Source organism: Callorhinus ursinus, unplaced genomic scaffold (assembly GCF_003265705.2).
Source record: "Callorhinus ursinus isolate GAN/ISIS: 27379988/994484 unplaced genomic scaffold, GSC_fseal_2.0 scaffold17, whole genome shotgun sequence".
Lineage (NCBI taxonomy): Eukaryota > Metazoa > Chordata > Mammalia > Carnivora > Otariidae > Callorhinus > Callorhinus ursinus.
Genome location: NW_027397079.1, coordinates 28,511,142 through 28,532,762, shown reverse-complemented (window position 1 = coordinate 28,532,762; position 21,621 = coordinate 28,511,142). Strand labels below are relative to the sequence as shown.

At 35.4% G+C, this 21,621-nt stretch overlaps 1 protein-coding gene across 7 annotated transcripts in view; it reads left to right on the top strand.

The window, feature by feature from the left end:
* TEX15 (testis expressed 15, meiosis and synapsis associated) overlaps positions 1-17,362 on the top strand; it is a 90,818-nt gene extending 73,456 nt beyond the window's left edge. For all 7 annotated transcript variants that reach the window (XM_073902416.1, XM_073902420.1, XM_073902418.1 and 4 more), the window contains 4 exons: positions 705-8,050; positions 10,574-10,632; positions 13,271-14,502; positions 17,281-17,362. In XM_073902416.1, coding sequence (XP_073758517.1) covers positions 705-8,050; positions 10,574-10,632; positions 13,271-14,502; positions 17,281-17,318 — 8,675 coding nt within the window. In that variant the 3' untranslated portion in view covers positions 17,319-17,362. The remainder of the gene's footprint in view (positions 1-704; positions 8,051-10,573; positions 10,633-13,270; positions 14,503-17,280) is intronic.
* The last annotated feature ends 4,259 nt before the right edge of the window (positions 17,363-21,621 follow it).

The following is a 21,621-nucleotide window of genomic DNA, read 5'->3' as shown; positions in this document are numbered from 1 at the left end:
TAAGATTTTATTTATTTATTTGAGAGAGAGAGAGAGAATGAGAGATAGAAAGCACGAGAGGGAAGAGGGTCAGAGGGAGAAGCAGACTCCCTGCTGAGCAGGAAGCCCGATGTGGGACTCGATCCCGGAACTCCAGGATCATGACCTGAGCCGAAGGCAGTCGCTTAACCAACTGAGCCACCCAGGCGCCCCTCCTGAGAAGGATTTTATGGAACCTTTTTGTACTTTTCTCCTCTGTTTCCCAACTGGTTCCCCTTTTCTTTCTGTTTTTGTTGTCTTCTGACAGAGAAAAGAAGCAAGGTAACAGTAGATAAAAGGGAAACACTTTTGCCTATTAATATGTAGATTCTGTTATTAAGTATATGAATATAGGGAATTAATATAAGAAATGTCTTTCAGCAACATGCTTTTACTCCTTTTTAATTTTTCTCTTTCTTTGTATTTGTCAGAATTCAAATTTTTATGGTAAATACTTTTTTTATTAAGGGGTCCAGGACAGAGTTCCATGTTGCATCATTTCTATTTTATTGGTTTATCACTCATCCTCTTCTCTCCTTGCTTTTTCTGATGAGACCTACTTTAATCATAATCATAATGAACTTTCAGCTAAAACCAGTTGTGACACAGCTTACTTATATTAAGAGTTCAATGTAGAAACCCTTTTCCTTCCTATTTTTTTCTTATTTTTTTTATTATTTCCACAGAAAGAACATGCTCTCTGAATAACTGTACAGTGGCCAAAAGAATTGGAAAAGGAAAAGATGCTACTGTCATCTTTGAGCATTTCAGGAAACCTGTAGATCCATTTGTTCAGGAAAACTGTTCTTGCAGGGCCCTAAATTCAGAGATAAATCCTTCCAATGCAAATATTTCTAATTCCTATGGAAATGTGCAAAATGGAAACATTTCTGTACATGAAACATACAGTGGACAGATGGAGCACAATTTAGCAGAATGTAGAGACACTTCTGAAGTACATATATATGATTCAGGTCTTTCATTTTTTCCCAGTGATACCAGAAAAAGTGTTAATGGGGACCTCATGTTAAATTTGACACAGCTTAAAAATGTTTTAAATGGTCTTTCTGCTGCTTTTCCCCTTCATAACAATACTGGCTCAAGCACAGTTATTACTTCAAAACTCATTAAAGATCCAAGACTGATGAGGAGAGAAGAAAGCATAGGAAAACATAGTAATAGTACAGGCTTAAATGAGATTTTGCCACTTGAGAAGAGTTTAGAAATAAACCTATCATCTATGCCAAATAATTCTGCCTCCTCATCTGAAGTTGTGCCTGGTGATCATTCTCTTCTTACTAATTGTTTGGACGCCCCTTGCTTCAAAATTTCTTTTGATGATTCACAGTCACAGGCTCACAACTTGGGCTCTAAGAACAATGATTATACAACTCCCAATAAAATTACCATGGCAGGACAGTGTAAAGGCCAAGACAATTTTTCCTTTCCAATATGTTTGCCAAATGTAGTTTCAGAAGTTGAGAACCAAAAACACAGTGAGGAAGAAGTCCAGAGATCCCAACAGAGAAGCAACATCCCACTTTCAACTGAAGAAAAAGGTGAACCACATAACTCTTATGAATCAGTGAATACTTGTACAAAAGGATACAGTAGTCGCATTTCTCAGGAATCATGGTCTTCTAATTTAGAAACTGTATATCAGACTGGTCAGCAAATGTCTACAGTTTTTCCTCTCCAAAGGAAAGAAAGCATACATGGATACATTCAAAATATTGGAAAAATGAGAGACTTCACTGGCCCAGAAGATAATTACAAACATGGAGAAAAGCAAATTTTGTGGAAGGAAATTGATTTTACTAATGAAGCAAAAATCAGTCCAGTAGATAATTACATTTCTTTGTGCCAAGAATACAAAGAGAATGAGAGTCTGTATTCTTTTGGAAAAAATTGTGATCAAATATCAATTACCCAAGAATTAGAAATACCAAAATCTTCCGCATCTACCACAAAGGATAAATATGAGCTAGATCATCTAGCATTGGAATTACAAAGCAATCTTACTCCAAGAGTGGAAATTTCACAAAAGCATCCTCAACCCTCTTTGGAGTATGAAGATAACATTCATACAAGTTTTGCAGTTTCTCAAAAACTAATGGAACTAAAATTGGAAAAACCAAATCAAAACTGTGTTAGCATTATGACTAATGCTTTCCAGGAAGAAAATGACATTCCCCAGGCCAAAGAACTGCCAATTGATAGAGTTACTTCATCTCATGACATTGAAACAACTCGTGACAATTCAGATTGCAGCATAGCTGGAGAACATATATGTGTCCATAGGAAAAATGAGAATGATCCAGTGTCATTGGAGAACATGCAAAGAGACTGCAGAGAAACTTTTCAAGATGCTGATAAAGGTCAAGGTCATACTCTGTTCTGTAGTGCAGAGTTGTACAATGATACACACCTGAATACTGATCTCAAAGAACAAGGAGATAATGATAAAGAAAATGAAAATGAGCCTAAAGAGGAAGACATTGCTTTGTCTACAGAAAACAGAGTAGATATATATGAAGATGAGAAGCAGGGTTTTAATACAAACAAAAATTATGCCAATATAGATGAAAGAAGGGAAAACAAAAATTACAACAACGTAGAAATGCTGAGTTCTGAAGAATTTTGTACATTTAATTTGACTTGGGGGAAAAGATATGTATCAACAGAAACTACATTTTTAGAAAATGAAGATACTATCACTGCCATAAAACAAAAAGATACTCAAAATACAGGTAGAAGTGTAGAGCATTTGGCTCCCACAACATCTCCCCAAATTGCAGCATCTTCAGTGCATGTAGCCTCAAATGCTGCAGTACAGATAGCTGGGGATGTGATGCCTACATTAGGCACAAATCATGAAGATCACCAAAGATACCAGATTAAACAAACTTGTTCTGAGAGTCTAGATTTTGGTTTGTTAGTACAACATAAGGTTTCTGATTGTGAAATGGATATGGATAACAATAAATTACGTGACTCATTTCATCAGTCAGTAAGTGACAGCTCAGTTCTTCATAGTTTTGAATTGGAAAATAATATTGAAGTGGGATCAGAACAGTGTGGTGATGTTTTTCTAATTGAACAAGATACTCCTGGCCATAGAAATGTTCTGTATGAAGAATTTGGGGCCTTATATGAGGCTCTAAAGTCTCGTATTGATTGGGAAGGTCTGTTGGGAGGCAATAATGGGGAGAGGGAAGTTTTGAAAACCTCCAGAGGAAGGGAGAATAATGATCAACATGACTCTGAGGAAAGTAATTGTTCTTACTCCTCTACACAAAAAGACAAAGAGCTCTTCAATCCAATTTTACTTCCAGATTTACAAGTGAAAATCACTAATATATTTATGCCAGGATTCAGTCCCACTTTTGAATCCCCTGCATTGAAAGATAACTTTTGCAAAAACATAACTAAAGCCACAGAACCAGAAACAGATGAGGGGGAAGTGCCAGGATTTGAAATGTATTCCCAGTGTTCTGGTGAAAATTCACATTATCCATGTGAAGATGATTTTGGTAATACAAGGCAAGAATCAGGACTAGTGAGTAAATCTGAAATCTCACTTTCTCTTGATGTGAATCATAATACACAAGGTAATCATGCTTCTGAAAAACAAAACAGTGGACCTTTGCTTACTGAACCCTCTAATGTCACAGCATTAAATAATGAAACAAGTTGTTCCTTGACAAAGTCAAAAACTCATGGTAACAATACTAAAAGTAAAAAGGACACAGAATCAAGGATTAGCAAAAGAAAACCAAATATACCTTTTAGGGATGAGAACACGCCACATAAGGATTTAAGACATCATGAAATTTATGGAAAGAAGAGGAGGCTAACCAGTCAAGACTCATCTGAATGTTTTTCTTCATTATCCCAAGGACGAATTAAAACCTTTTCAAAGTCAGAAAAACACATTAGGAGTGTCCTAGATATTCTAAATAGTGAAGCATCTTTATGCAAAAGCAAACGCCTTTCCAAAAAACTTGACAGAGCCGTTCTTCACTTAAAAAAAGCTCATAGGAGAGTTCACACGTCTTTGCAACTTATAGCTAAAGTAGGAGAAAAAAGGAAGGGCCCATTACCAAAATCATATGCCATAATACGCAATAATTTCTGGGAAAGTTGTGACCTTCAAGGTTATAGCTCTGTGTCTGAAAGAAATTATTCCACTAAACATTTTTTGTCAAAAAGAAAATATGACAAGCTAGGAGAGAAAAGAGCTTTGGGATTTGAAGTGGATAAATCATTAACTCATGTATCAAAGCACAAGTCTTACAAAGCAAAGAGAGAGAGAATCACAGAGTGCCTTTCTAAGAAAAATATGGCCAGCAGTGTCTCCAGAATTCATACCGCTATTCATGTGAGAGAATTTTGTGATCAAGAGTATCCTGAATCACAGTTAGCCCTGTGCTCTACAGCCCAAAGTACAAGTCTATCAGCTTATAAGAAGAGTAGTATGAAAAGTCTAAGATCATCAGAACTTCAGCCATTTTCTGGAAAAACCGGGTGTCTGTTTTCCCCATCCTGCCCAGATGAGAAACTAACTAAAAAAGAAAATCGAATTGGCACAAAGTTTTTATCTAACATTAGTAAATATGAAAAGCCTGAGAACCATTCAGCAAATAATAAAATTAAGGATGCAATGAAAGAAAGTAATTCTGAGACTAATAAAATAATAAATAAGAGTAATTCGTTATCTTTAAATTGCATAAAAGAAAACAACATAAGTTTTAGCAGAGACAAAAATTATGATGCAACTTGTATAACGCACACAAAGGTAACAACTGACATAGTTATTTCAGTTTTAGAATCAAATGTGAAGCACTTTTTAAATGTTGATACCTATAAACCAGATAACCTTATTTTATCTGGTTATAAAAGAAACCTGGAAGTAAATTGTCCTATAGAAGAATGGACAGCTCCCACTCAGAGCTCCAAACCAGGCATTATTTCAGGAGACATCCTTATGGACCCATTAAATCCAACTCTTATAACCCACAAAAAGTGTAACAGTGTTCCTCAATTGTTACCAACCACTACAATAACAGATAGTGAAGGAGAATCTTCAAAATCTTACTTGGATAAACAGAGAACTTTTTCTATAGATTGTTTTGCAACATCCACCAATGTGCCACAGTGTCAGCCAGGATGTGGTGGAAGGGAACTTCTAAAAGAACAATGCTCTTCAAGTAATTGCTTCTATATAGATGCAAATGAATCAGATGTTCTTGAGAATTCTGAGTTGGGTCTCAAATTAGTAACTGAAGAAAGTAAAAGCTGTAGGAAAAATGCAATGAAGAATCTATTTTCCAATGGTAGTTCTTTGCTCTTAAAAGATAATATAAAGGGTTCTTCTTCAAAAAAACATATGGCAAAGAAAGACATTCAGGACAGAAAAATGTGGAAAGTTAAACAAGCAGAAAAAGCAAAAGATTCACTTCACAAAAAAAGCATGACTGAAGGATCCATTGCTACTGAGAACAAAATTCAAAAGAATAAGATCTTAGAAGAATCCTCCTACTTAAGTGAGAAAAGAATTAAAAATAATATGATTGATTCACATCCAAGCATTGAAGATATTACTGAGGCAGTCTCTTTGAATAACCCAGTTTCTAATCATCTTAGCAAAAGAGAGAAAGAAGGGGGAGTTAAAGTTAGTAATAACTCTGACTCTGCATTGCATTCAGAAATAGCCTGCAATTCCCAACCAGGCATTATAGGAGTGAATCATAGGCCTGTTTTACATATACACTCTCAAACCTCTGAAGCCTCTACTCCTCAGGAGAAGCCTACAGCAAACATGAATGGATTAAAAGAAAAACATTGCTCAGCTAATCATTCAGCTTTTATAGCTAGGCTAGCTCAAATTTTGAGAAGGGCAGATGAAACATCATCTTTGCGGATTCTACAGGAAGAAACTAAGGCTTGTCAAAATATTCTCCCTTCATTTGTTGAAGCTTTTGAAAGAGAGCAGGAATGTTCTCATGAACAAATCCTGATTTCAAGAGAACTATTGGCAGAACAACACCTGTGGAATAATTACAAACACAAATTAAAACCATGTGCTGTTGACTCCTTGGTAGAACTCCAAATGATGATGGAAACTATTCAATTCATTGAAAACAAAAAAAGGCTCTTAGGAGGTGAACCAACATTCCGAAGCTTGCTTTGGTATGATGAAACATTGTATGGTGAGCTGCTTGGTAGACCGCGTGGATTTCAACAACAACCCAATTTCTATCCTGCTTTTCAAGGAAGGTTAAAATATAATGCGTTCTGTGAGTTGCAGAACTATCATGATCAATTAATTGAATTGTTTGAAGAAACCAAAAGGGAAAACAATTCATACTATGCATTCTTAAAATACAAACGACAGATTAATGAGTGTGAAGCAATAATGAAACGTTGTTCTGATTGCTTTGACTTTTCTCTTTCTGTTCCATTTACCTGTGGAGTTAACATTGGAGATAGTTTGGGAGACCTAGAAACCTTAAGAAAAAGTACTTTAAAGCTGATTGATATGTATGGGGACTCTCCTAAAGATTCCTATCCAGGAAAACAAGACCATTTATGGATTATCATAGAAATGATCTCCTCAAAAGTTAATTTTATTAAGAACAGTGAGGCAGTAAGTATTAAAATATCTCTTTATGGTCTGGAACATATCTTTTTTGATGCTGCAAAAAGTCTTGTTTGGAAAGAGAGGAGACAGTCTTTCAGCAAAAAATACTCAGGAAGGAAGGATAAAGAAATGCCACTCAAAATGAATCAGTATGCTTTTTCTAAGTTGAAAAAGATATATGATATGTTGTCTAAAGATTTAAGCAGTGAACAAATTTCCAGTATTGGGCTTGAGAATACTGAAATTGCTTCCAGAAAGACAGATGATCTAATAAACAAAGCTACAGTTAACATAGAAGACTGTAGGTTTAACAGTACTTTGCTTTCGCACCCAGATATCTGTTGTATTAGTGAAATATTGGATCAGGCTGAATTTGCAGACTCTGAGAAATTACAGGAACTCACTTTGAGATGTACTGAACACCTAGAAATTTTAAGAAAATATTTTCAGATGCTTCAAGAAGAGAACATTGATAATATTTTTATCACAGAAGAAAATGTTTTGGACATGGTGAAAAACCACAACCATGGGGCCATAATTTTAAAACCTGCAGCCATTGAAACCTATATTGAAATTGTCATGCTTTCAGAAACCGTTCACTTTCTTAAAAACAAAATGGCAAAGAAACTAGACAAACAGAGGTTTCGAGGTATGCTTTGGTTTGATTTGTCACTTCTTCCTGAGCTGGTTTGCTGCCAAGAAAAAATGGCTTCTTTTTCATTTCTTAAAGATAACTCAACAGATTGCCTTTGGAAGGTCATAGAGACTGCTATTTCTGAACTTAAGAAAGATCTGGATATTATTTACAAATATAGTGAAGCAGTTAATTGCTCATATGCTCTTCATTTGCTCTCAAGAGAACTTGAAGAACTTTCCGAAATAAAAAAACTTATAAAGAAGTCTGAGTATTCCATTTCTACATACATTGACTTTGTGCCATGTATAGCATCCATAAATTATGGAAGCACTATGATGGAGTTAGAATACAACTACAATCAGTTTTCTACACTGCTCAAAAATATAATGGATGCCCCTCAGAAAGATTTAGGGAAAATGGCTCATATTATGAAAGTCATGAAAACTATTGAACATATGAAGATAATATGTGCTAAAAATGCTGAATTAACCATTTCCTTTATTCTGTGCCAAATGCTACATAACAGAAAGAAGACTTTCCAACTGAAGAGAGAAGAAAAAATGAATATGCATGTAAAACCTAGGAAGAGTATCAGTAAATCTAGTACTTTTATGAAGGTGCCCTCAATTTCAGAGTGCATAATGAAAAATGTTTCAAATTCCTCTAAAAAACGATCTATCACTGCAGACAAATGTGAAGACTCTCAGGAACAAGAGAAAAACACTACTGTTTCCAGCTGTAAAAAACAAAAGGTAACAAATGTTTGAAACAAAACCTATGTGAGTATTACTTTTTAGAACAAGTCTACTCTTCAGACCGGTAGTTTGCACATTGGTAAAAATTGGAAATGCTTTGAATATTGCCTTGCAAAATGAATTTACTAACTAAAGAATTGGATTGGGGGGGTACCTGGCTGGCTTAGTCAGCGGAGCATGCAGCTCTTGATTTTGGGGTCATGAGTTTAAGCCCCACGATGCATGTAGAGCTTACTTTAAAAAAAAGAATTGGATTAAATAATTCCTATTATCTATAAAATGATAGGATTCTATATATGAGAAACACCTTGCAAATGTCTATTTTTAAACTAAAAATTTAGAAGATATTTCTTGGAAGGATATAAATTTATATAACTTCTTAAGGGATAGTCCAATTCATGTGAATGTGAGTAAGTTAGTAATTTATTAAGTAGCTTCTATATAACAAGGCTATACTTAATGTAGTGAATATTTAAAACTGGCTAATGGAGCCTGTGTTCTTGACCATTATCATCCACACGGAAAAATAGTACAGATATTTTTATTTTTTTTTAAAGATTTTATTTATTTATTTATTTGAGAGATAAGACAGCACGAGAGGGAAGAGGATCAGAGGAAGAAGCAGACTCCCTGCTCAGCAGGGAGCCCGATGTGGGACTCGATCCTGGGACTCCAGGATCATGACCTGAGCCGAAGGCAGTCGCTTAACCAACTGAGCCACCCAGGCGCCCTAGGACAGATATTTTTAAATAGATGATTATGAAGGAGTTACAAGAAGTCCTACATAAACACATTTTATTTAACAAATTATAGAAAACATTTATTTTGTACCTGGCACTGTTCTAATGATTGCACAAATATTAACTTCTTGATCTTTCACAAAATCTTTATGATGTAGGTACAATTATTATCTTATTTAAAGGTATAAAACAGTATAGAAAGGTTAAATAACTTTACCAGGGTCACAGAGTTAGTAAATGGGTGAGCCCAGATGTAAAACCAGGGAGTCTAGCTCCAGAGCCCATACTAACCTAACCTACTCTCAGAGGCTTCTCTTAAAATTTTCTGAGAAATTCTCAGTTCAGAAGTAAAGAGAATCCTATATGCAAAATGAAAAGTAGGAATTTTTTCTTGGGTTACTGTAATTGTATTTGTTAAACTAGTTCTGGAGACCAGGAAACCAATCATTTATTTCACTGTTTATAGAAAAATGCTTACTAAACAAGCAGTTTGTAAGCATACTTCCAATAAGATACAAGTTGTGTACGCCACATCAAGAGTAAAATGAGGATAATACTTAAAAAGGTGTTGTAAAGGGCACCTCGGTGGCTCAGTCGTTAAGCGTCTGCCTTCAGCTCAGGTCATGGTCCCAGGGTCCTGGGATGGAGCCCCGCTTCAGGCTCCCTGCTCTGCGGGAAGCCTGCTTCTCCCTCTCCCACTCCCCCTGCTTGTGTTCCCTTTCTCGCTGTTTCTCTCTCTCTGTCAAATAAATAAATATCTAAAAAAAAAAAAAAAAGGTTGTAAGTATTGAAAAGTAAAAAAAAAAAAAATTAAAGGTTTATTTTTTAATTTCAGTGAAAAGCACAGACCAAAGCTTTGCCTTAAATTGGGAAAAAATGTCCGATGAAGGTTAAAATAAAGAGGGGGTATCTAAGTTATGGAAAATATATGAACAAAGACACAGTGTTTATTGACATTATTTGAGAAATGAGTTTAAAATTAAGTCTAGAACAAAAATTTAATTTAGTGGACAATACCAGTAAGCTAAGGATAGAGAGGAATATTGTTTCAGATTATAAAAATGTCTTAAATATAGGCCCAAGGACTTTGAACTTTATTCTGCATATACTGAAGGTAATGTCCTGTGAAATGTGTTTTTTCAGTGATTTAAAGGGTAGAGATTCTGAGTACAATTAGAAGTAGCAAGTCATCCAGGGCTTAGAAGAGGGTGCTGTTATACAGAATAAGAAAAGAAAGTCCATATTTGACAATTATTTAAAAGTGGGACTTAATGACTGGTTTTAATAGATGTATATAAAAGAGCAGTCATAAATGGACTCCAAGATTTGTTATAAAAGATGAGGATAGAAATAATATTGCAAAATACCTTTTTAGATAAGTCTCTCCAAACACTTGTGACATATGGGAAGTCCAGCAGAGTCACTGATTTTAGAAGGGGGGAGAATTAATAAATGCAGGGGTTTTTTTATATTTATTTGAGAGAGAACGCGTAAGAGAGAACACAAGCAGGGTGAAGGGCAGAAGGAGAAGCAGACTCCCTGCTGAGCAGGGAGCCCAAGGTATTGGGACTGGATCCCGGGACTCCGGGATCATGACCTGAGCCCAAGGCCAACGCTTAACCAACTAAGCCACCCAGGCGCCCAATGAATGTAGTTTTAGACCGAGCATTTTAGATGATGATACAACAAGCAATTGTATCTGATGTGATGTGAAAATAATATTTATATTGTATTTTATGCCATTACCAATGTAGGTTTTCTTTGTAACTTTTAAACATAGGTTGACATGAAAGATGTCGCAAAAACCAACAGAGAAGAGGCAGCATTCAAGCATCCAAGGTAAGAGTTGCCATCAGCCCTATCTGAAGACAAACTAAACAAAATTAAGCACATATTAAGGAACAATGCTAACATTTATTTATATACTCTCTTGGATCATACATGTAATTTAGAGGACAAGAGTAGGGTTAGGAGGGGGAGAGTAAGGTTTCAGATTATGCAGTGCTTTAAGGTTTAAGGAATTTGAACTTCGTTCTGTAAGTATTGAAGGTATAATCGTGTAAAATGTGTTTTTTCAATGATTTAAAGGATAAGGAGATTCTGAGTAGAGGTGGAAGTAGTACTAAGTTAGAGAATAGTGATGTTTTATAGAATAAAGTAAAATTCATATTTGACAGACATTGTTGAAAGAATTCATGGGGATTAACTGGTTTGCTAAAAAGGAGATAATATGACAAGTGATTAGATTGAGTTTTTTTAAACTTGGTACTATAGACCAGTCAGATTTCAAAATTGGTTAAAAAGATAGAAATTGCTAACTTATATTACTAAATGGGGACTTATTCATCAACATCCATATATTATAAATATACTACAGTTTCATAAAAGGATGTTTAACAACATGATATAGGAGGAACATGATTTCAAAATAAAGGCTGGTTCTTTAAACTGGATTATTTTTATGAAAAACTTCCTACATGGTTTGTATTTTTTCATTCTGACATGAAGTGGCACCACTGGACATTTTGACCATCTCATTTCATTTAGCTCTCTAAGATTTTCAATTTATGACAAGCTTCATTTTGTCCAATTTTTTCCATTTTATGAAAAAATGGGTAATATAGAAAAAAGATTCTCATTTCTGTCTTACTTGGTTCTGCTTCTTTAATTATACATTTTATTTACTGCATTTCTAAAATCCTTTTCTAGACTCTTTGAATAGTTGTGTTAGTGGCACCAAGATGAATAGGCTTTTAAAGGGATAAACCAGTTCTATAATCATCTTAGTTTTGGTAACTAAATATAGGTGGTATTTGCTACTCAAAGAATCAAACTTTCCTGCTCACATATCAGGAGAATGAATCCAAATATAAGACTAATACAGGATAGGGCACCTGGGTGGCTCAGTTGGTTAAGCAACTGCCTTCGGCTCAGGTCATGATCCTGGAGTCCCGGGATCGAGTCCCACATCGGGCTCCCTGCTCAGCAGGGAGTCTGCTTCTCCCTCTGACCCTCTTCCCTCTCGTGCTCTCTATCTCTCATTCTCTCTCTCTCAGATGAATAAATAAAATCTTTAAAAAAAAAAAGATTAATACAGGATACATGGAAGAATATTCTCTAAGAGAATGCATAAAAAAGTGACCCTATAGGCAGCTGTCAATGTGCAGGGTTGAGACATCACTGAAACATCATTGGAAATGTGATAGAGTCAAAATTGTACTTTCTGCAAAATGTCAAAGTATTGTACAGGATTGGATGATGATGCTGTTGGTTGTCACTACAATGCCTTTTAGAGGGGTGCCTGGGCTCAGTCGGTTAGGAGTCTGCCTTCGGCTCAGGTCATGATTCCAGGGTCCTAAGATGGACTCCCATGTCAGGCTCCCTGCTCAGTGGGTAGCCTGTTTCTCCCTCTGTGTGCTCTCTCATCTCTCTCTCTCTCTCTCTCAAATAAATAAGATCTTTAATTTAAAAAACGCTTAAAATACCTTTTAGAGAGGCTGGATTAAGTAAAATACGGGGCTTTTAGTTTCATGAGTTGAAACTAAATATATATAAATTCCAGGCCAAAGATTAATATCTCTTGCCTGGGGAGGAGTGATTACTTTTTTTCTTTTCAACATGTTCTTTTCCACTCGTAATTTAAAGAATTTGATGAGACACCAAAAAATATAATCATCCTGGAGACCTATAACTCTCTGGCTCTAGACATTTCCATAGTGGATGCTTCCTTCAGCCTGGTTGAGACTCTCTAAATTTAGGTAAGAATGTCAAGGATATTAAATTGGCATGATAGGGTGGCTCAGTCATTAAGCGTCTGCTTTTGGCTCAGGTCATGATCCCAGGGTCCTGGGATTGAGCCCTGCATCGGGCTCCCTACTTGGCGGGACAGGAAGCCTGCTTTTCCTTTTCCCACTCCCCTTGCTTGTGTTCCCTCTCTCTCTCTGTCAAATAAATAATTGGCATAATATTTTGGAGGTCTGTGTTTCCTCTTCTCAACCTTGAACGGACAAAATATCTTAGTAGTTCCTGATAAAAGAAGATGACCTTTTGGCAGGGGCAGGGCAGAGCTTGGTAATTTTGTCAGTTATATATAGCCATTTACAAGTAAAGAAGATCATGGAAGTGTATGAATGCAAAACTATAGTAAAAAATTGGATGTAGTTTCCTCCTTCTAAAAGCCTCTGTTAGGAAATGTCCAATGCATAAAATAATTATAATATTGACCACATTGTATATATTTCTAAATGTATTGGAAATACATTTGAAATGTGGAGTGTATCACATTCAGCAGGGAAAGTATCTCAATTCAAAGCAAGGGAATAAAACTGGGGAAATAAGTTACACATATATACTACTGATAGAGAAAATGTAAATCTTAAGAATTCTCCTAAATAAAAACTTCAAATACATGTTTATATTAAGTTTTGGGGACTCCATACATATAAAGTTGTTTTTATGTATGTGTTATACTTAATAGGACTACAAGAACTCATCCTGAAAGTGAAAGTGTAATAGGACCAACTTCATCTGACAATCTGAAAAGAAACCATGTATCTCCAAAAATGGTTGAGGTGGAAAGATCACTACCTGGCTCACTATTACCTTTAAAGAACTTAAAAGACACTTGCACATCAAAGTCAGAGGGCAAAATAGATCTAACTAATATTTCATCTGATACTTCGGAAGACTTCACTGGACAACAGGGAAACTTAAATAGCATGAAGAAAAGCAATGTGAATTTTAGTGCTACTGAAACAAAGAGTGATAAGAAAGATTGTTCTTTTGCAATTTGTGAACAAAAAAGTGTAGATGGCATATTTCCAAAAGACTACAAAATGCCTTCACAGAGATTTCTTAATCCTGCAGAGAAATCTTTTCCCTCAGAAATAAAACCAGGAACTGATGCTTCTCCTCTGCCTGATGCATCAGTGCTCTCAAAGCCTATTTTCCGTTTTGTTAGGGACATCCCTGCCAATTTAGAAATGAATGACACTGTCTTTGAACTTCAAGATAATGAAATATTAAATTCATCTATTAAAAATTCTGCATGCACCAATTCTTCAGAATCCAGATTTATCCAGAACAAGTCTCCTATTCTGCAAGTAAAAACACAGCCTGCAAAAACTGAGTTAAAAGAAAAATACATGAAGGATACCTTGAGTCCTAGTACTGTACCTCTTGGAGCATCTGGGAACATAACCTGTAATGTAAATCAAACAGAATACTCTGTTTCTGAACAGAATAATGAAAATTCAGAAGTCCTAACTCAGAATGCTGCTGCATGTTGGAATGAACTTCCGCAGTCTGCATGTACCCCAGTATATAATTCTTCTGCACATTCATTTGGAACCTCATATCCTTACTACGCTTGGTGTGTTTATCATCACAGCAGTAGCGGCGGCAGTTCCCTTACCCAGACATATCGTGGGATACAGCCACCTCCTTCTGGGATGTTGACTGCAATTGCAAGTACTGTTCAAAATACACATTCTGATATTTTATACTCTCAATATTTTGGCTCCTTTGCTAGGGAGCCACAAGCAAATGACTTTGTGCCAGTGAATGGGTATTTTCAATCTCAAATGCCTGTTTCTTACAATTTTCAGCAGCCGATTTTTTCACAGTATGCTCCCCATCAACCATTCCCACAAGCTGTATACCCTTACCCTCCTGATTCAGGTGTACTTCCAGAAGTTCCTTGGACTTATGGTGAGTTTTATAAGTTTTAGTGCTCACTTTATTTAGTTTTTACTTTTCTCTCTTTGTCCATTTATGTAAATGAAACTTATAGCAGGTGATCTATAGCAGTCATTTTTCTGTGCAGACTTGCAGAATTGTTCAGATCTTAGGCAGAGTTGAATTATGTTGTCACATTGGAATCTGGTTGTCAGAGATTGAAACAAGAATTGGTAATATCACTAATATGTCCTTCAACAAAACTCAACTTTGGGGAGTAATCAAGTAAATTATAGTTAATCCATACCACAAAATACGGTGCAACAATCCCAGGGTTTAAATAAGTTTGTGGGTTTTTTTCAAGATTTTTAAAATTTATTTGACAGAGAACACAAGCAGGGGGAGATGCAGAGGGAGAGGGAGAAGCAGCCTCCCCACTGAGCAGGGAGCCAGCCCGATCAATGTGGGGCTGGATCCCAGGACCCTGGGATCATGACCTGAGCTGAAGGCAGATGCTTAACCGACTGAGCCACCCAGGCACCCCTTAAATAAGTTTTTTGTTTGTTTTTTTTAAAGATTTTATTTATTTATTTGACAGAGAGAGACACAGTGAGAGAGGGAACACAAGCAGGGGGAGTGGGAGAGGGAGAAGCAGGCTTCCTGCTGAGCAGGGAGCCCAACGCGGGGCTCGATCCTAAGACCCTGGGATCATGACCCGAGCCGAAGGCAGATGCTTAACCGACTTAAGCCACCCAGGCGCCCCTAAATAAGTTTTTAATAACGGTTTTTAAAACTATGTCATATAAATTTACTGTATAAATAAATGCCTAGAAATACTGAAATGAAATACACAACATTTTAACTAGTCTGCCTCTGGGTAATAAAATTGGGGGATTGTGGAGAGAGTTTTTAATATTTTCTAGATTTCCTACTATGAAAATACATTATTTTGATAAATGGAGAAAAAATAGAGTGAAAAACCAAGTTTGAAAAAGAAACTTCAATCCGATAAAGCCACCTTTCTCTTGGTATTCTAATATAATATCTGGGCATAAGTGAGAAGAACAACTTGGTAACTTGCCACTAGAAGTTGAAATTTTTTCTCTTAAGTGCAATTCTATTTGTAAAATATAATTAGAACATAGATTTTTAAAATTAAATTGAAATGTATATTTACCAGTATATAGCAAAATCCAAAAACAATTATTAATAATCCTACAAAAACTACAATTATCCATTAACACTCCAATATTCAACCATCAGAGGTAATATGTACTGTAAGTAAAGTTAACTATCTTTTAAGATCTTAGACAAATGCAAGAGAATAAGCTCTTTCAAATTAAAAAGTCGTTTCCTGGAACCCTTGCCTGGCTCAGTTAGAAGAGCATGTGACTCTTGATTGATTTAGGATTGAGAGTTCAAGCCCCACATTGGGTATAGAGATTACTAAAAGTAAATAAACTTTTAAAAATAATAAAATAAAAAAATTGTTTCCCAATAGATTCTCTTACAAATTAGTAAGTAGAAAAAATTGAGTTCATTTATTCTTTCATTGGTCCTAATTGGATAAGAAGCAGCTTGTTAGCATAGTTCTGTTTCTAATTAAAAAATCTGATCACAGCACCTCTATATTGGAGTTGCCACTGACACTATGTCTTATAGGATAAAATTCAGATACTTTAGCTTGAAATGCAGGGTCCTTCACAGTTTATGTAGCCTCATCTCCCATCACTTCCAACTTTGTATTCAAGCCACATTGAACTTCTTACTGTTCTCTCATGTAAGAATTCCTCTCATACTCCCATAGAACTTTTTGTGTGCCTTTCTCACATGATAAGGCATGTGAGTATTATATGGCATTGTAATTATCTGTGTATCTTTCCCTTCCCATTGTGGCCCACCAAATGAGTTTAAACAGGACTGGAAATTGTTTACCTAAAACAGAAGAAAAACGGTAGAGGAGAGGAGAAAGAAATAGTGGAAGTGGGGAAGTATATGACTATGCTTTTCCTTTGCGATTAATTTGACGCACTGCTGCTGCTATAATAAACACACCAAACATAGTAGATGTGGCAAACCTATGAATTAAACTAGAAATTTGCATTTCTGAAATAGGAAATCTTGAATGTAATTGTTTCATAAAGGTTCTCAGAGTTTGAGCTTCCTCGTGTTCTTAATAATTAAGCTGTTGGTGATGCTTAAAAAGATATCTCTGGAATCAAATCCAGCTTTGGTTCTCAAAAATTTTAATTGTTAACCTACTTGGTTATATTAGTCAAGTGAAAATAAAGGAAAAGAAACAATTACCTATTGTATTATTCAAAAATAACTCTAAAAATATTACGAGGCAATAAGCACCTCATTTAGTTTTCCTGAGTACAAATAATCTATAGAGATCACCTCTCATGCTTCAAGGAACTACATCCTTCTAAACATCTGAAAAATCCCTGTGACCCATTTTTTGATGTTTTGGTCTTGATGCTTATATTCAGTGCCATAAAAGGAACTCTTAAGAGAAGGGGTTAAGTGAGCCCTGTGTGCGAGGCACATTATTACATCCTTTACTCCATTTAACTCTCCCAGAATATCTGCGAGAGATGTAGAGATTATTGTTCTTTTACAGATAAGGAAAGTACTCCATGGAGAGCCTTAAATAACTTTTAAGATCCCATGGCTATTAAAGGGCAGATGTGCAGTTTGAACTCTAATATTTTTAGTTCTAACTTAATTCACGTCTTCCACTGTACCATTATGTACTGTTAGTCTGCATCGTTAACTTATCTCAAATCTTTGTGGGTTTTTTTCTTTCAGTTCCATGGCAACAAGAACCTTTTCAGCCAGGACATTGAAAAAAGTCTTCTGTCTACTGAAATAAAAGGGGTTTAACAAGTTTTTCCAAGTATTTTTTACTTAATTTTTTTATTTTTACATTTTAAAATTATGTAATGTAGGAAATAGAAACCATATAGCCCTTTATAAAATGTTTAAATGCAACAGTGTATCATATAATGCAATTGGAAATCAGTTCCTGACATCTAAAATACCAAAATTATTTCCATGCAATATTTTAGTGAATGGTAGTAGGTTATTTTCAATACCCATCAGAAACATTAACAATATTTTGAAACATATTTTGAAATGTTTCCATCGCAGCTGTTAATATAAAGATCCTTTTGAGATTATTCTAATGGAGTAAGGAGAGTAAATGTAACATTTAATATGATTAAAGTTAAGCAATGGTAGTAAAATCTTTAAAATAAGATTTTTCTGTCTGATAATTTTTTATATATTGTTTATGGTAGCATTGTGCCATTTGGCTTAAAGAAGGACTTTTTTTTTACTTGGATTGTTCAATCAGGCCAATAATTTTATAATTCTTGATAGTTCATATAATTTACAATTCTGTATCTGATGTGACAAACTCCTTTAATTTCAATATTTTCTGCTTTTTACTTCCAAAATATGTTTTAATAGGGAATTTGGTTTGTATATTTTCAGTGTTTGTCCTTGAGTAGAGATTTTTATAGTTTTTATGTTTGAAGTAGTTTTATATCATTGTATTGAAATTAAAGTACATTTAACACGTTTTCCCAGGAGCCTCTTCCACAAGATTATTTTTTTGTATTTCACAATTCAAACTTTTTTAAAAAATGATTTTGTAGCATTTAAATAATAAGGAATAATTTCTTTAGCTTATGCTAAATGTTTAGTCACATTTTAGTAATTTAAATAACACAGCACAAATAGAAGTTTTTTAATGCTGTGGTCATAGATTTTTTTTTTTCCTTTTCCCCAACCTTCCACAAAAGTATAAGGTGTCTCAGAAATAATCATCATAGAACAACAGGGGTTATAGTGTGTAACTATGGTCTTGAGCCACCCTCTCTGCCCACCAACACCCAATCCTGTTTTCTGTAAAATTACAGCTAGAAAGATCCCATACAACTGGATGGACCTTTCTCAAAAGTGCTAGTGGGCCCAAAAATGTGACAAGAAATTTGCATTAGCTCAATCTATACAGATAGCAGAGCCCTTAGTGTTTTCTCAAAGTTTCTGTTAGTAGACTTTTTATGTTATCTAGCATAGGCCTCCAAAAAGAGTACAATTCAGCCAAATTTATTGTAGAATAACCAATCTTTCAATTTAGAAAAACACTAAGAACCCCCAGGATAAGCCTCTTTACTCACAACCAAATAGGATGGAATTCAGAGTACTTAAGGTTCTTCTCTAACAGATCTTTAAAAGAGCAAAGAACTGCACCTGAAAGAACTAAGGAATTCGAAGACTCTAGGATTTAAGCAATATCAAAATAACATGGGGGGGAGGGTGGGATAGGGGGTTTGTCCATATAGTTGTTTTATTTGAAAATAGTTTGTAAAATCTGCACTCCTGAACAGATATTAAAACAGTAATACTGTTACTCAAAAAATGACTGAGTCATTTGGTTTATGCTTAATTATGGAAAGATGTTACAAATTTATTATTAAAAATGCCTCTTATTAGGTAAACCAGAAGTTAAAGTTAAATGTTAAAAGGATGCTTTCTTTAAACAACGTTCAGATTCTCTTAATACTGTCTTGTGATACTTTTATTTCATGAGTTTTGATTTCTTCCAAAAAAATGAAAAACACGTTACCTAAATACTCAGTTACATTTTAAAATCTGCACTTTGAAACAGAACATGAAAAACTAGAGCATTTTCTTCCCGTCCCCCCAAATACGTATTTTAGTTCTAAAAGTAAAAATAAAACAAATTAAAATTTAGGCAAACGTTATTTAAAAAAAAAAAAAAAAACCTGGTTATATGTAAATATTACTGTTTTGGAATTAAAAGAGTTACCTGAATAAACTGAATTCCTTCTAGTTTCAGTTGTTTTTTTTTCCTTTTGTGTTTCTTCACTAATGAGCAAATACATGATTGGTCCTAGGTTTACAAATACCCATTACATGAAAAACAACCCACAAAGAACTGACTTAATTAGACGACTAAACAAACTGCTGGAGCCCTCCTTCCACGCAGTTTGGTTTTGCCTTCATGTCCTTCCTTCCTTCCCCCTCACTCTACAAACTTCTTACTTCCTGGAGTTCCATAGGACAAGCCAGAGTCCCTGCCTTCATGCAATTCTCATGCCATTCAAGAGGGTAAGTAATATACATGTAAGTAATTCATTTCACAACATGAGAAATATATGGAAAAAGCAAAATAAAGGAACAGAATGATTGGATGATACATCAGCTGAGATAATCAGGGAGGTAATCAAACTAACTTCTATATTCTTATGTTTTAATTATATCACTCTGCCTTCCAATAATATATATATTATAGAAATGCCTCTAAAACTTAAGTTCTAAATCTAGCCAAATAAAAGGCTATATCCCCCATTTTCGCAATGAGAAGATTCCCAAAACAGTTTTTTAGTGAATTTAAATATATAAACTTTTAGGGATACAGAGGTATGTTTAAATATCAAGTGTATGTTATATAAAAATATTTAAAATTCTTTTTTTCTTTTTAATTTTTATTATGTTAGTCACCATACATTACATCATTAGTTTTTGGTGTAGTGTTCCATGATTCATTGTTTGTATATAACACATAGTGCTCCATGCAGTACGTGCCCTCTTTAACACCCATCACCAGGCTAACCCATCCCCCCACCCCCTCCCCTCTAGAACCCTCAGTTTGTTTCTCAGAGTCCATAGTCTCTCACGGTTCCATCTCCCCCTCCGATTCCCCCCCTTCATTTTTCCCTTCCTACTATCTTTTTTTTTTTTTAACATATACTGTATTATTTGTTTTAGAGGTACAGATCTGTGATTCAACAGTCTTACATGATTCACAGCACTCACCATAGCACAGACCCTCCCCAGGGTATATCACCCAGCCACCCCACTCCTCCCACCCCACCCCCACTCCAGCAATCCTGTTTGTTTCCTGAAATTAAGAATTCCTCATATCAGTTAGATCATATGATACTTGTCTTTCTCTGACTGACTTCACTTAGCGTAATACCCTCTAGTTCCATCCACGTCATGGCAAATGGGAAGATTTCGGGTTTTTTATGGTTGCATAATATTCCATTGTATATATATACACCACATCTTCTTTATCCATTCATCTGTCGATGGACATTTAGGCTCTTTCCACAGTTTGGCTATTGTGGACATTACTGCTATAAACATTGGGGTGCCCGTGCCCCTTCAGATCACTACATTGGTATCTTTGGGGTAAATACCTGGTAGTGCAATTGCTGGGTCATAGGGTATCTCTATTTTCAACTTTTTGAGGAACCTGCATAGTGTTTTCCAGGGTGGCTGCACCAGCTTGAATTCCCAGCAGTGTAGGAGGGTTCCCCTTTCTCCACATCCTCGCCAACATCTGTTGTTTCCTGACTTAATTTTAGCCATTCTGACATGTGAGGTGGTATCTCATTGAGGTTTTGATTTGGATTTCCCTGATGTCGAGTGATGTTAAGCACTTTTTCATGTGTCTGTTGGCCATTTGGATGTCTTCTTTGCAGAAAAACAAACACTTTTTAAATTCTGATGAGTACAATTGTAAGAGCAGTGACTAGAGATTCCTAGTTAATGAAAAGAAACTGAGAAAGTAAGAGGTTGCTTAGTAATGCAATATGAAAGTAAGATTAAAAGAAAGATTAAGACAAAATTCTGTGAGACCAAAATCCTCATTTCTTGAGGTGTAAGCTCTGCTGCCTGCTTTACTGTTACCTTCTTATTTCTGAATCTTGTAACCATTAAAGAATCCCTCTGGTGTTTGTAAGAAGCTTCCTTTGAAATATTCTATGGAACCCTTAATCTCATAATACACTGCATTCTAATTTGTCACAGGAAACTGCATATATCTTGGGATTTGTAACTTTTCATTTTTAAAATCTATGTTCCTTTATTAGGTAAGAATAACTTAGATTTATGACAGATTAATTTTTTTAAAGATTTTATTTATTAGAGAGAGACACAGCAGAGAGAGGGAACACAAGCAGGGGAGTGGGAGAGGGAGAAGCAGGCTTCCCACCAAGCAGGAGCCCGATGCGGGGCTCCAGCTCAGGACCCCGGGATCACGACCCAAGCCGAAGGCAGATGCCTAACGACTGAGCCACCCAGGCGTCCCAGATTCATTTTTTTTTAAATTAT